Source organism: Dysidea avara, chromosome 8 (assembly GCF_963678975.1).
Source record: "Dysidea avara chromosome 8, odDysAvar1.4, whole genome shotgun sequence".
Classification (NCBI taxonomy): Eukaryota; Metazoa; Porifera; class Demospongiae; order Dictyoceratida; family Dysideidae; genus Dysidea; species Dysidea avara.
The window spans coordinates 27,489,553-27,504,683 of NC_089279.1; the positions used below are offsets into that span (position 1 = coordinate 27,489,553).

Genomic DNA, 15,131 nt, shown 5'->3' on the forward strand with positions numbered 1-15,131 from the left:
TTGTAGAGTGTTCAGTTACAAAGAAACCACCATGGAGATTTCTGTAATCAATATATGTATTATATATATAATTTGTACATTTACTGATAAAATATTTAAAGTACATCTACTTCATCTTTTCTTCTTCCTGTGGTAAAGAAAAAAAGATAGGTTAAAAAAGTCCCAAAGCCGGCCATAGATACAAATACAAAAAGAAATGAAATCTAATCCAAAACAGCCAAGCTGTAAAAAAAGTGTGCGGCCCTCAAAAAGGCTGTGGTGAAAAAAGATGTGAAATCCAAGGTGGCGGCCAAGAAATGGCTGTGATGGTAGGTTAATGGTAAAAATTTTAATAATAACAATTCAGATGAATTTTTGTGCCGCTTGGTCTTGGCACAAAATTCACCTGAATTGTCATTATTAAAATTTTTACCATTAACCTACCATCAAGAGTTTATAATAAGAGGAGAGTATCGAACTTCGCTATACCCAGTGAAAAATGAGCCCGTAAAGTATTCCGGATATCACAGTAATTTTGCGTAAACTCACCAGTTGTTGATTGCTGAGAGTTAACACGTTTTGGGCGGCTTTGAGAATGTCCGCATGTGTCCGCTTTAAGTTTCAGGATGGATGAAACTCCTTCTAGACGAGTGTCCTTTGCTCGTCAAGGTGAAGAAACGACTGACGATGAAGTTCTAATTGATGACCATCGTCATGGTATGTGTAGCAGTGGTGGGTCAGAGCGTACCGTTAGAATAGAAGTCGGCGATGAAGGTATAAGTGAAGAAACTGACAGTAACAACGTGGAGCTGGGTTCGCCAAGGTGCAATATTATCGATAAAGCAAAGATTGAATCATTTCACCACGAAGTTTGTGAGTTGGGAGTTGATAGGTTTCCAGAACTGTGCTTTTCACCAGTCCAGGATATTTCAGGTAATTCTATGTTAGTGATAACACAGCGTACTGTGATGCTTCATCCACCGTTTGGCTATACATCACGAATCCAAGTGACAATTACAGGTTTTGAATATGAGGTGCATGTACTGATGAAGAAATGGGAATCTGGTGTATTTCAATCAGTTTTCGATGTCCAAGAACTGTGTGAGAAATTTTGTAGAGATCCTTGTTACAAGTTTTGTCCTGGTATAGATCCACTGCACTACAAGCAACATTACTATGGAGCAATGCGCTTTGATATTTTAAGCGTTAGACAAACCAAGGAGCCATTTGCCCGTGTTGACTCATTCAATTGCAAATTGTGGTTTAAATTGGCCAGTAATGCTACCAGCGATGAGAAAAGCTCTAGTGAGGTGCAGTGCTCTGCCTGTAAGAGACTTGTGACTGATTTAAATTGTCAAAGGCGTCGCACCTTACAAGAGAGCCCCAGTAGAAAGCTGAAAAGACAGTCGTCGTCGTCATCACGTGCCAGACTATCCTACATGTCTCCCGCTAGTCAACAAAGGAGAAAGTCAAATTCACAAAGTGAGAGATCAAACATGATAAGGAAGTTGGAAAAGTACAATGAATCTGATGTAACATTGAATGATGAACAACATGAAGAGATGTGTACTCTTGTAGAAAGGATTGGTAATGGTGATTTAGATGAGATTTTTCTTGAAGGGAGTGAGCATGGTGTGGGTGACCTTATGAAGGAGATCTGGTATACAGACAGTAAACGTCAGCAACAGCAGTTTCTGCGTGACCAATCCAAGAATGGTAATTTCTATATTATTCTGTTGCACTGTTAATTATTCTGCTCTGTTTTTTCTTCAGCTACGGGTGCTCGCGGCAACAGATGGAGTATGATTACCATCAGAATTGGTAAGCCACTGCAGGATTCAATAGGTTATATAGACTGTTCTTGTATGCAGTAAATAAATAATAAATTATGCATGCAAGGAAGGTTGGTGGCAGAAATTAGGAGTTTGATAAACTCAAATTTACAAAAAAAATTTTTGTTATTTTGTAGCCTTGGCAGTATATACCAGAAGCAGTGCAGCTTACGATGCACTGAAAGGATTTGGGATCTTGCAACTACCATCAAAGGCCACATTGCAGGCTTATACTGGAGCATTCATGCATGAGCCAGGAGCAAGGAGTGAGTGTATTGAAACTCAAGTTGCCCGTTATGTCCTTTTTAAAGAGCAATGCAGAGAAACTGGTAGACAAGAACCGAGATCAGATGGTGCGCTTATATTTGACGAAGTAAAGGTAGCATGCCAGCTGATGTGGAATTCCCGCAGTCACCAGTTGATGGGTCTTGCAATGACCCACAAAGAGTTGCCTTCCCTTAATGATATTTATCGACTGCTGAAGGAACCTGAAGCTGTGCAGCAAACATCCTACATTTTACAATTTCTTTGGCGTGACCTGACTAGTGAATTTGACATTGTTGGGCCCTATTTCACTAGCCCATCAACAGTGGACAACAAATTTGTTATGGCATGCGTCATGGAGACAATCTACCTGTTCCAATTTCACGAACTTAAAACTAGTTTATTAGTTTGTGATGGTGCATCTCCAAATGTTTCAGTCATCAAAAGAAACCATGGACATGCTGGAGTGTACTCAGTAACAGAAGGTGAAGACGACATTTTTAAAGTAGAGCCATGGATGGTGAACCCATGGAACCCGCCACATCGAATATTTTGGCTGATCTGTCCATCACATCAGGTAAGCTATTGTATTGCCTAATGGTAATAATTATTTGATATTTTTTAGCTGAAGAACATGATTAATGCCTTGTTCTCTTCAAAGACAAGTGGCACAAAACATTTTCAACGTGTCGGTAAACCTAAGTTTGGATGGGATACTATTGATGACTTATATAAGCGAGAAATTGGTCGAGCTCAACTCAACTGTGCAAGGATGGTACCAAGGCTGAAGGAAACACATTGTCTTCGAGATGCATGGACAAAATTGAATGTGCTACCAGCGAAGATAATGCAGGTAAGTTATGGTGTTATTTTTTGATTGTAGAATGTACAGTGGTATTTTATTAGCAAGAACAAGTGTTGGGAGAGCTGCATTGGTATATACATCAAGACAACACTACACCAGAGGAATCAGCGAAAACTTCAGAAACACTTAAATACTTGGAAGCTTGTCATCATTTGTTCGAGTGTGGCTTTCTTAGCCATGAAAGGGTCCAAAGCCTAAACTGTGATGTCATAAAGAACATTAATAAAGGTTACCACTATTTTTCTGGGTGGCTCACTGATCTCCTTGAGCATGGTATGTGATCTACAGTATGTCAAACTACAACATGAATGTATATACTTACATCAACAGATCCACAGTTTCCACATACCAGCAACACACAGAAGGAGTTTCTATCTTGGCAAAGTATGCGAATAGGATGGCATTGTGTACACTGTTGTTAATTATGTTTCTTTTGTTTATGTAGCGTGGGACCTTTTACGGATAGATGTTTACAGTTTTAATGCTTTTGTGAAATGGTTCTTAGAGACATATCCAACGTATTTCATCTCCCCACTCCGTATATCTGGTTCTGCTGTTGAGAGTCTATTCAGCCAGTATAAATATAGTGCTGGAGGGAAGTTGGATGCAGTTAATTATGTAACGTCGAGGTGTTCCCATTTGGTAAAACAGTGTACTACCAGTCATCAGGCAGGAAAAGGTTATAGGGACCAATCTATTGGTACATTGGAACTACCATTAATAAAACACAAGTATGGAAAGAAAGAACAACAACAATAACAAGTGTTTCTTACTAATGTATGTATTAAACATAATCAAGAATTTAAGTACCTAATTTAGTGCTTAATTTTGTATGCTGAGTTAATAAGGTGCTCCTCAGGTTGACATCTACAGTTGACGCTAGTCCCTTCTTAGTAGCTAATTGTTGTTTCGTAGATGAGATGAACTCCTGGATTCTGGTATTGCATAGTTTCCTTGTAAATTCTTCACAGACGCCCTCAACGGTTCCTTCACTGAAGACATCAAGATTTGGTATCTTCTGTGATAACGCATTTTTGAATGATTGTTCAATGTTACGGTCAGCTTTGATAGTGTCATGAGCAACCTGAGTTAAAAAAACAACATATAACATTGTTGTGTATTCATGTGGTGGCTTTCCTTAGTATGCTTAAATGTAGTACAATTTACCTTGATCAATTCATCTCCATGTTCATTTAGCCCCTTCAAGTTGACCACTTCTTTTAGAATACTATCAACTTCACGGAGGTACAGTATGAAGACTGGGTCAGGAAAATACATAAATCCTCTGTCACGATACTGTAAGTACCCAGGAATGCAAGATTTATCCTTAACGTTCATGGCTTGCAAAATAGTGATCTTCTGAGAAAGACTATCTTTGCAGTTATCTGAGCAGTGCTTGATATCTTTATACAAACCATGTAGCATGCTACAAAGTGTTGCTCCCCCAAAGCGGTAATAAACGCCATCATCATCTGCTTCTATTGTAATGGTTTCAGGCTGCAGAAACTTCTGCTGAAACCGAGAAACATGATCCAGTAAAAAATGATAGACTGTAGATGATATGGTCATCATAACTTTGTTACAGCGTGGAACAGGAACACCATTAGCTTTTGCAAACCCCAACCATGTGTTTCTAAGTGCACTTACTTCATGTCCCGACAATTCATGATAATCAATATCTTGTAAAGAATGCTCTTCACTGAGAAGAAAAACGCTGCAATATTTAAACCAGTCAATTTGGAATTGTAAGTAAGCATCCTGTTGTTTCTTGCAGGAGACATACATTGCTGCAAAGTAACGCTGGTGATGAATCATCAAACCGTGCAGCGGCTGTTCGGTTGAGCACACAACTTCTGTAAACTCTATCAACAACATATTACCTTCAAAAGTTGCTTTTAACTTGGCAACAATTTCACAGCGTAGAATCTTGTCATCGATTTTCTGTAGTGATTGCAACAAGCTATCTCTGTCAGATTTTTTCATCGTCTTTGTTTTGCTCTTCTTGGTCTTCTTCCTTTCGACAACAGTTTGTTTGTCATGCATTGGTGTTACTGTCTTCGTCTTCTTCGCTGCGCGCTGTTTAGAACAACCAGTTACCCCATTCCCGTCACTCGACTCGGTACCCTGAGTTTTTGTAAGCCTTCGTCGTTTTTTTGCTGGTGAAGCTGTTCGTGACTGCTGCTGCTCTTTGTCGTGAGCTTTCCTGCCTTTCCCGGTACCTCTTCCTCGACCTCGTCCACCACCACGTGCCATTTTGTACACAAGATTATGGGCGCGCGTAAAAGGAGCACGCCCGGTATCTTTCACGCGGCGCAAGTAATTAGTCAGCAATCAACAGTCGGTAGCATGGCATTTGATCGAGGCCATAGGACTTTACGGGCTCATTTTTCACTGGGTATAGCGAAGTTCGATACTCTCCTCTTATTATAAACTCTTGCTACCATCACAGCCATTTCTTGGCCGCCACCTTGGATTTCACATCTTTTTTCACCACAGCCTTTTTGAGGGCCGCACACCTTTTTTACAGCTTGGCTGTTTTGGATTAGATATTAATAACAGCAAATGTAGAAGTATGAGAATTGGGATATAAGTGTTACATCTCACAATTACCTTATTGATGGTGAACCCCTTGTAGTACCACTGCTGAGAAAGATCTAGGAGTTGTGATTGACCAAAACCTTAGCTTTCACCAACATGCTGCAGCTGTAGCTACTAAAGCCAATTGTATTCTGGGACTTATTAGTAAATGCTTCAAACACCTTGATGTTGACTCCCTACACAAGACTCTCATTCATCCTATTTTAGAATATGTAAATTTTGTATGGGGCTGTATTATATCATCAATCAGAAAATGTTAGAAAAGTACAGAAGAGAACCACCAGTTCTTTGAGGGAGCTACCCTATGCTGAGCGCTTATCACTCCTCAGATTACCATCCCTATAGTACTATAGAAGGAAGAGAGGAGACAAGATATTAGTATATCAGATGTTACATGGTCTACTTAATGTTGATGCTTCATTCTTTTTCTCCCCAACTACTTACACATCTACAAGAAGTCACAATTTCAAATTATATAAGGAGAGTTTTAACAAGTCTGCGAGGGTCTACACATTTTCGAATAGAGTAGTTAATGACTGGAATAGTTTACCGGATTACACTGTTAATGCTGATTCATAACTTCATTCAAGATGAAGATTATCATTATTTATATAATGATTGATTTGTATGTAATTGAGCAGGATTCACAGGCTGTGCCTTTTTCCTGAATTAATACTACTACTAAATACAGTTACAAACTGATATATTCAAGGAGGTTACAACAAATTACAAAATAAGATTAAATTATAGTTTATCTTAATACACTTCCAGAGACTAAGATTCAATGGGTAAATTGTTCCAATCACGAATAGATCTGGGGTAGTAGCTGAATTTATAGTGATTTGTTCTAGCAAAAGGATCTCAAAATGGAGAGAGTGGCAGCGGCGGGTGGGATAAGTGGTGTTTGAAAACTAGCAAGAACTAAGGGCAGATCATGATTTGGTCACTCTTTAGAAACAGCACTGGTCAACCTCATCCAAATGGAGACCAGACTGCCATCACTTTGCAGTAACTGTTATTGTTAATCAGGGACGTACCCAAGGGGTTTCAGGAACCCCTTGGATTTTACACGCTATCTGAAACAGTTTACAGAATCTGGAGTCTAGCTATCATGGAATAGGAACATTAATTTTAGTTATTTTAAAAACCCTAAATTTGGGATTCTGCTAGCTGCCTGCACAGTAATGGGAGCCCCACCACGTAGTGCAAGTATAGGACCAGACTTTCAACAATAGATATCAACAACACAGGTTGTGATTGCTATGCTAAACAGTTTAATACATCTTGATGTTAAACTAGGAATGTTACCTTCATGTTGATAATCAGTTCGTTTATCTAGTGCTGACAGTATCTATCAATTCCCAAGATCTATTAATATGCTCATCAGGCCAATAGTTATACTGTTCACTGTTCACATAGTCATTTAACCTGAAATATTTTTAGAAGTCAGTTTACTGGCAATATTTAGCTAGTTAGGTGGATTGTTACCCTTCCATTCTCTGTGCAATGAGTCAACTTTACAATTATAGTGCACAAACCACAGCGGTGAGTGGTCCCTGTGTATAGTTATTTCTTTGGTGGACCCACAGTCCATGTTGTGTGTATTAATGTATTATATTACTTCTAATGTAATATAATCAGAGTTAGAAACACCTTTTTGAAGATACAGAGCCATGCATGTAGTAGCGCAACAAGTGTCTACGAAAAGCAGTTTTAGCACATAGACTAGAATGTTATTAAAGGTTGAGCTGGAAAAGATTCTATAGGCAAGATTAGCGGCACTCTCATACTAGAAAATACAAAGCAACAACCTATACATGTCAACCGATCGCACATTATGCAGTCACAGCTAATGTTTATGTGACAACAATACACCGCAGTCTCACTTAGCTTATTACTGTAAAGCTTCTTTTAACCCTAAATTTCACATTCTGCTTAAACAAATGAAATTTGCACCTAATTCAGTTGATGATGTAATCAGATGGTGTAATCAAACAGCACAGTTGTACTTCTATATTAGGGATCACAAATGTTTGCATTTCCTCACAAAAAATATATTAACCAGAAATCAGCCTCACAATGCATTCACAGTACCATGGCAGTATTGGTTAGGTAGAATAAAGCCCAAAAGTGCCTTTAGAGTGGCCAAAAATACTTCCAATAAGCTACAGAATTTAAAAAATATATATTTAACAGAATTTTCTATACTGACTGACTAACTGCTTGATGCCTTCAAACAAGCATAACTCAATAACGGCTAGAAATGTCCACTAATATATCTGTAGGTGTAGGTGACCTCTTTTGTTTTGCTACTTTTTATGGCCATGATCCGTAATTGAACTTAATTTTTCCTTCTACTTGTTATACCTAACCATTTGTAAGATATGTCGCTTCACCATACAAGAAATTTTACAGTGTGATTAATTGCCTAATTGATAAGCTCTTTAAATTGGACAAAATAGTTGCAAATATTCAGTCTTATGGAAAATCTTGATGACATTCAGAGGAACATTTGGTGACTAAGATAATCTGTTTGCATTCACATCATATATCATAATATCTGCATTCACATGTGCTCCTACAAAAGTCATTGATATCATCAACATCATCATGCATGTAGCTATTTATACCTACTACCAAGAGTTCATAATATGAGTTCTTGCTACTACAAGTTGTGCCATTCACTTAATACTATATGGGAGAAAACACTACATATAATCAAAACAAGTAGCTACATGTTCTTTCTGCTTTTCTTGTAGAAAAGACAAACCTGACAGGGAACTATTTCATGCATAGATTAACAACTTGTCAACATTTATATGAATTCTTCCTGTCTGTTTGCTGCTGACTGCTCCTACTAACTGCTTCAAAGTCGACTGGTATAATATGATAGTATTGCACTTAAGATATAGGGTCATATTAACAAGCTATAGCATGCAGCCTTGTGTTAAGAATACGTAATTATAGTACACTTATAATTATAACCATTATACTATTTTAGAGTGGAGCTACAGCTTCTTTTGCTACAAAATTTAATCATACTGTAATTGTGGCTGAGAAGGCCACCCTCTCAGACATGACTCCCATCTTAAGTAACAGCAAGTGACCACTTTGTATTTTAGGTAGCTGCACATGCTTTTGGTGGTCACCTATATGGCAGTTGCAGTTGGTGGTTGCCTGCCTATCCTGCATGCCACTAACAACAATTACTGCTGCTAGCTAATGATAGCTTCTGTTACTGACTAGTTTTTGGCTGCTAGCTATACTGTATCATTAGCTACTATCTATAGATCTGCTGTTACAAGTATCTAATAGTTTCTATATACTGCTGGCTATATTTGTACTAGGTGCGTGTCTGCATGCTGTTGGCTACTGAGTACTAGAATGGTATCGTATCCATGTCTGTTGCTGTATGCTTCAATTCAACAGTGTAGTTTTCATTACCAAAGTTTGTCCCCCATGCACTCGAAGAAGAAGGAAGGAGACATTTGGGGCATGCTGCATCTGCTATAAATTGTTATACTAAAACTAAATATGATTTGATCATAGATATTTAAAACATATATATATTTAACAAACAACAGTCCACAAAAGCTAGGGTTACATGAAGACTATTCAGATCACAGTAGGCACCAAGTACCCAGTGCTTCCCTTCTTTTCAGAATCTGCTGATGGTTCTGATGTGACCTGTATAAGGATAAAAAATTATAGACATGGCATTTTGACACAAATTCAAAGTTACTGAATTCACTTAATTATAACCAATGAGACTACAAGATACATTTAATTAATGTTTTTACTGTTTTGAAATGTATAGTACATAGCAATAATTGATTTAGAAGTAGATACAAGCATATAGTTGATGCATCAAATGATGAAATTTGGTACCTAATTAGTGACTGATCGTATGGGTGCAAGAACAGCAATTTTTTAGTTGGTAGATAGCTAGCTGCTGGATAAAAGACTACTAAATTGTATTTGAACTTTCTAATAATATAGGGCTTAATGATCATGCTTTTTTATTATTTGAGTACTCTTAGAGCTACTTATACTCATACCCATCTGACATGTTTTATACCACAATGTTAACCTTAAGCAGTTTACAGCTTTTCAAGTAAAACAATGATACACACACTGTATTAAGTACTGATGTTAGTGTTCCTGACAAGAAATTATGCCAATGAAACTCTCTAGCTTTCATTGTCACTCCCCGATGGCAAATTCATCATGTGAACTGGGTCATGTGATCTTAACGAGTACACTGGTCCGGTGTTTAACACTAATAGTTGCCTCCTTGACTTTTAATAGCCTTCTGCAGGATAGTCCTTTTAATTAGGTGTTTATATCACTGGCATCTAATTTTGAAAAGAAATGAAATCACATGCAATACAAAACTGTTTTCTTAGTGTGCCACTATAAGAAATTTCTCCACAAGACAATTTAATTGTGTGAGCTGATCTCAAACAAAACTTTATGCCTTTTTGCATGGCACATATACTCAAATAATTTTCTTGTGTGTCATCACCAGAGCTATTGGGAGTGCATCCTGTTTTCCAGATACGAAAAAAACTTGACTGTCTGATTTGTTTTTTGTTCAGCTCAACAGGGACTTGTAAAACTCTGCACATTGTTTTGTTTTTCTCTGATAGCCAAAAAGCAAACTCTCAAATAATAATATTACACTTTTCTTATCCTGGTTTTGTCCAAACACATTATTTTACCCAAAATTATGCTGGCATAATCACTGCATCTCTATTTTTGCAAACATCCATAGCTAAAGTATACATGCCATGGACAATACAATCAAGTTGTTAATATATGACTGATATAGAATGGGTACTGCTTGTAACTAAGTCTGCTTGTCCTCTCGGAATCTGCTGAAAAATAAAGATCGATTGTGTACTGTTCTGATTGCAAATAAAATATTATTATTACACATGCACAATAACAAAATAATATCTAGTTTTCTACAGGAGCAACATTAGGATATAGTTCTCTAGTAGTGACCTGCAGTAATACACATAATAATACTAGCAATACAGAAGTGTGGAGCTTACATTGAGGAATACTTCTTCTAGTGTAGTTTGGGACACTGAAGAGTCGATCATCATCTCTCTAATCTTCCTATCATTCTCTATGAACTCGAAAAATGTGACTATTTCCTCTTGCCTATGGAGAGTTGGTGGTTGAAATACAACAATGCAGTAAAGTGTATTGCCAAGGGTTTGTAATATATTATAATTTATTTCTTGATATTACTGTATAATGCGTTTGTACTGTATACCATGAGAATGAATAGAACCATCCTGCACATATGAACACACATGCACGCACGCACGCACGTACAAACACTACACATACATGTAAATAAGTGACCAAATTCAAGTTTTAGAAAACTGTCAAATGTCCATACATTTATTCAGAATTCATTTTATTGGATCTACAGTGGAACCTCTCTATTATGGACATTTTGGGTCTCAGAATTTTTGGCCACTTTTTGCTGTAATATAGAGGTTTTCCTCTTTCAGAGGTAAAAAATGTATTCCAGACCTTTTGGGACCAAAACTTTTGTCCTTATTATGGAGGTTTTTTCTACTGTGTCCTTATTTCGGGGAGTTTGTTAAGAGAGGTTCCATTGCAGCTTTGAAAGTTGAGTAGTGCCAGAGATGTATGTACAGTACTGGATAGCTTGACAAACAAGAAAGTACAGAAACTATAAAGACGATAGTCTACAAGTGCTTAAATGAACAATCAAAACTTACTGAAACTTAGCTCATTGTGCTCACCATAAATTGGTGAATCCACCAAGGTATAATTTTTTTAACACCATTATGTGTTTGAGAAGGTATGTTCACTGAAGAAAAATTCTTTCATCACCACAATGTAGACAAATGTATGTAACTTGGAAACCCATCTGTATAAGGAGATGGTTTTCCAATTCCCCATGGAGAGGCGAACAAGATAATACCATTTATTGGTTGGAGTGTTAACTCACCAAACTAGAGTAGCGATAAAAAATTGCACAAGTTTTTTTGTGGAACCTGTTTTTACCCACTGTTTTTAAAAGTATATTGTGTGTACATTGACAGTTTTCTAAAATTCGGTCACATATATGCATGCATACACTCACTTGTCTGGGAGAAGGTTATACACTAATATTACTCCACCCTCAATTTGAAATGGCTCAAATTTTAATGCTCCTCCTATAGCAATAGTAAGATGTGATTATACTAAGCACAAAGTGCAGTTACTACTTCAGTCTATACCCATGACTGAATTAGGGATTAAAATTGATGTCCACTATCTGTAGGTGTTAGCAACCTCTGTTCCCTTGTTTCACTACTTTTTATGGCTATATGATCCCTACATTTTTCCTTCTACTTGTTAATAGGTGAATAGATTTCTCACTGTAATGAAAATAGCAACAGTGGGTAACTACAGGCAACAATGGGTAATGGCAGGCAACTACAGGCACAAGTAGGTAACTGCAGGTAACATTGGGGCACCGTTCTAACGCTGTGTAATGGGCCGAACTTGGCATAGCTGAAAACGAAGCGTAATGGTTACTTCACTTTTCTGTAATTGATAGTTGGGGCACGTGTTCAGATGAAAACATTAAGTGTGGCACCTTTTGATGTGTCTGGTTGACCAGTCATAATTATGTTACAAAAAGTACAGTGGCCAGAGCATCTAGTGTACTGTACAAGAAGCAGCCTCTACGATTTCCCACCATTTTATATAGGCTTTCCACAAGTGTACATGTTGCTGGATCATGAGTCCACACACAGGAGTGGAAGGTAGGGGCCGGGATGGAGGGTAGGAGGTGGTGGGCCGGGCCAAATTACATGCCCTAGGGAGCTCTAGATGGACCACGATGGCACAAAACACATTTCAGTCATGTTTGTGTAACTTTGCCAGCCACTCCAAGTCAATGACATGGTCTCAAGTCACTCCAGTGTCTTCTCAAGGCCTTAGAGCAATGCGTATGTGTGAGCTTTGACACACCTACAAAAGTCCATCTCTAAAAAAACCTGAGACAAGGTTAGTGTAAAAATTGTTTAACATGGTACGTATCTTCTTTCATTACCTGCATAGCAGCCAAGGTTGGTGAGTTACTGTATATATTCAAAATATTAAATGCTATGATTGTACATTGCATCCAAAAGGAAGGTTTTCCAAAATCAGGTCACAAATATGCATAATATTAACTTTTACATGTTTCAGCACTAACATATACACATCATATTACTATAAAAGGTCCTTAAAGCACATAAATTTCCAACATTTCAATTGCAGTATCCTCATCAGGGTGAGACTAATTTTTGCATATTCGAACTTCAATATCTTCACTCAGTCTAGTTGGGGTCCTCCTATAAAACCATGCAAGGCATCCCCAATAAAGCACAGCATCCACTGTCTTCTGGGCAGCCATCTCCATCCCAAAGGACATCTGACAAGTAAAAATTAGCATGACGTACCTGTCCAGTAGTTCCAGATTCACAGTAGTAATCATTTTTAACAAATGCTGGAGGTGGGGTACCTGGTACAGGAGCACAAGGACAGTTATTCGATCTATAATTTATATGATCACTGGCAGTGACAGTATAAGTCCACACATGCTGACGTGGTGATCCTAATGTTATTGATATTCCATCAACATATTATGGTGAATTTATGGATTGTATGGAGCGAAATGCATCAGGAGCTCCTTTCTGATAAGACTTAGTTTGTCCACATATGTGGTCGAATTCTACTCCATTGGTAGAGAAATGAGCTGAATCGCATCCTGCAGCTAAACCACCTACACAAAGTCTTCTGGGAGATGTAATGGTACGCCATGTTCCAGGACAGGCCTTATCATGATTCATGTCTACATCAACAACTTGCATCCATCCTCCTTCAACACCACCACAAGTCAGCTTCATGTTACAAGTAACCTCATGTAATCCTTATCCAGTACTTTCCATTGTTTCCTCTACTAAAAGGATTAAGTTGGTATATCTCCTTGCAAGAACTACCAGGATTAACCTGAACCATACCAAGGGTAGCATCATCATGAGCTAGTTCAGTGGAACAAAGGAGCAATAGAATAACTACTGAAATCATCACAGTGTTAACTATGATCATCTTAGCACTCCAACTTTCCTCGTCAACTTCTTCTACTGAATGGGCTTGATCTGATACTGGATTTTTTATACTAGTTGGATGATGATATAGTACAGCTGAATATGCAATATTGACTCATACCTGAATAGAATTTCAAAGGAATGAGAATTATTTCAAAGGAATGAAGAAGAATGTAGTTTGTAAACTGGATCGTGATTAGTTTCAAGATAAAAAAATAAATAAAAATAATATGTGCAGTGCAATGTGTACATGCCTAATCACTACTTATAAATTTTGGCTTGTCAGCATGTATTTTTCTAGTACATGCAGGATGACATCATGTCAAAAATGATTCTAAAAACATTAATTAATAGTGAAGAGTCTGCTTATAGCTATATAGTTAGTAGACAACTGAATTATACAATTACTTTTACTTCACGATTATACTGTACATGTAGTGTAAACTAGGTACTCATTGTATTAGAAAGTTGTCTTTTTCTATGCTTACATATATATCATGTAATTTATGTGTATAATGTGTATTGTAGCTATCATACAGTACGATAGTACTGTATAGTTGGGATAACAAAGGTTTGGACATGGCCCATGTTGAAAATATCACCCAAAAACCTGCCTTGATTTCTCCTCGTGATAACATGACAGTATTGGTTGGGTAAAGCCAAGCCCAAAAATGCCTTCAGATTGACCCGAAATGGTTTCGTCAAGTTGTCACAGAATTTTTTTTTAATTATTCAACAAAATTTTCTACTGCTTGCCTGCCTGTCTGCCTAACTAATAGATTCAGTCAAGTGTGGCTCAGTACAGCTACGGTGCTACTTCTTTCACAGAAACACCACTTAAGAAGAAACTTTATACACAGATGTACACATGCAGGAATGCACTACCCGGGCATGTATTACACTTAGCATGTAGTTGTGTATAACTGTGTATGCCTGCGTAAATTTGTGTGTACTTGGTGTATGTACTTGTGTATACTTGTGTGTACCTGTGTATATCTGTTGTGTGCCTTCGTATACTTGTGTGTACCTATATACACATACCAATGTGTATAGCTTTTGTATACCTTGTTGTGTATAATACCACACTCAGCTCTGTCCATATCATTGCATGAAATTGAGGTATGGGATGCAGGACCATGAGTACTTTGATGTATCATGCATGCTTCCTTACCATAGTAACCATCAGTCAAGTACAATAGCTACGGCTTCCATCTCTGGGCTAAACAGAGTAGAATAGGGACAATAATGTAGTACCACAACAAAATTACTGATTTTTAGGTACTTATACTTGTACACACGCAACGGTGATTTAACTATATGACATATATGGTCAGGCTAAGTCAGCTGAGTCACTTGGTAACTAGCATATATTATCAGAACACTTATACTTTCACCTCCAACCATTTTCTGGAAAGCAATTTTCACATGGTGAGTACATTATATTGACCTTGATCACAGCTTGGCTTG

The 15,131-nt window shown here is 37.6% G+C and overlaps 2 protein-coding genes across 2 annotated transcripts; one reads left to right on the top strand and one right to left on the bottom strand.

Moving 5' to 3' along the window:
* The first annotated feature begins 485 nt into the window (after positions 1-485).
* Positions 486-3,754, top strand: LOC136264292 (uncharacterized). The gene is made up of 7 exons (XM_066059005.1): positions 486-1,695; positions 1,753-1,800; positions 1,949-2,652; positions 2,701-2,928; positions 2,982-3,213; positions 3,271-3,324; positions 3,386-3,754. The coding sequence occupies exons 1-7, from the start codon at positions 606-608 to the stop codon at positions 3,697-3,699; spliced, it is 2,670 nt and encodes an 889-aa protein (XP_065915077.1). The 5' UTR covers positions 486-605; the 3' UTR covers positions 3,700-3,754.
* Positions 3,642-5,346, bottom strand: LOC136264293 (uncharacterized). Its single transcript, XM_066059006.1, has 2 exons — positions 4,108-5,346; positions 3,642-4,024 (listed from the first exon to the last, which is right to left on the bottom strand). The coding sequence occupies exons 1-2, from the start codon at positions 5,191-5,193 to the stop codon at positions 3,743-3,745; spliced, it is 1,368 nt and encodes a 455-aa protein (XP_065915078.1). The 5' UTR covers positions 5,194-5,346; the 3' UTR covers positions 3,642-3,742.
* Between the last annotated feature and the right edge of the window lie 9,785 nt (positions 5,347-15,131).

Excerpts from the sequence above, each read along its gene's own strand:
- LOC136264292 (XM_066059005.1), top strand. The coding sequence starts at position 606 with ATGGATGAAACTCCTTCTAGACGAGTGTCCTTTGCTCGTCAAGGTGAA. Across the intron at positions 1,801-1,948 it reads TATGATTACCATCAGAATTG|CCTTGGCAGTATATACCAGA; the intron begins GTAAGCCACTGC and ends GTTATTTTGTAG. Across the intron at positions 3,214-3,270 it reads CACTGATCTCCTTGAGCATG|ATCCACAGTTTCCACATACC; the intron begins GTATGTGATCTA and ends TTACATCAACAG.
- LOC136264293 (XM_066059006.1), bottom strand. The coding sequence starts at position 5,193 with ATGGCACGTGGTGGTGGACGAGGTCGAGGAAGAGGTACCGGGAAAGGC. Across the intron at positions 4,025-4,107 it reads ATGGAGATGAATTGATCAAG|GTTGCTCATGACACTATCAA; the intron begins GTAAATTGTACT and ends TTTTTAACTCAG.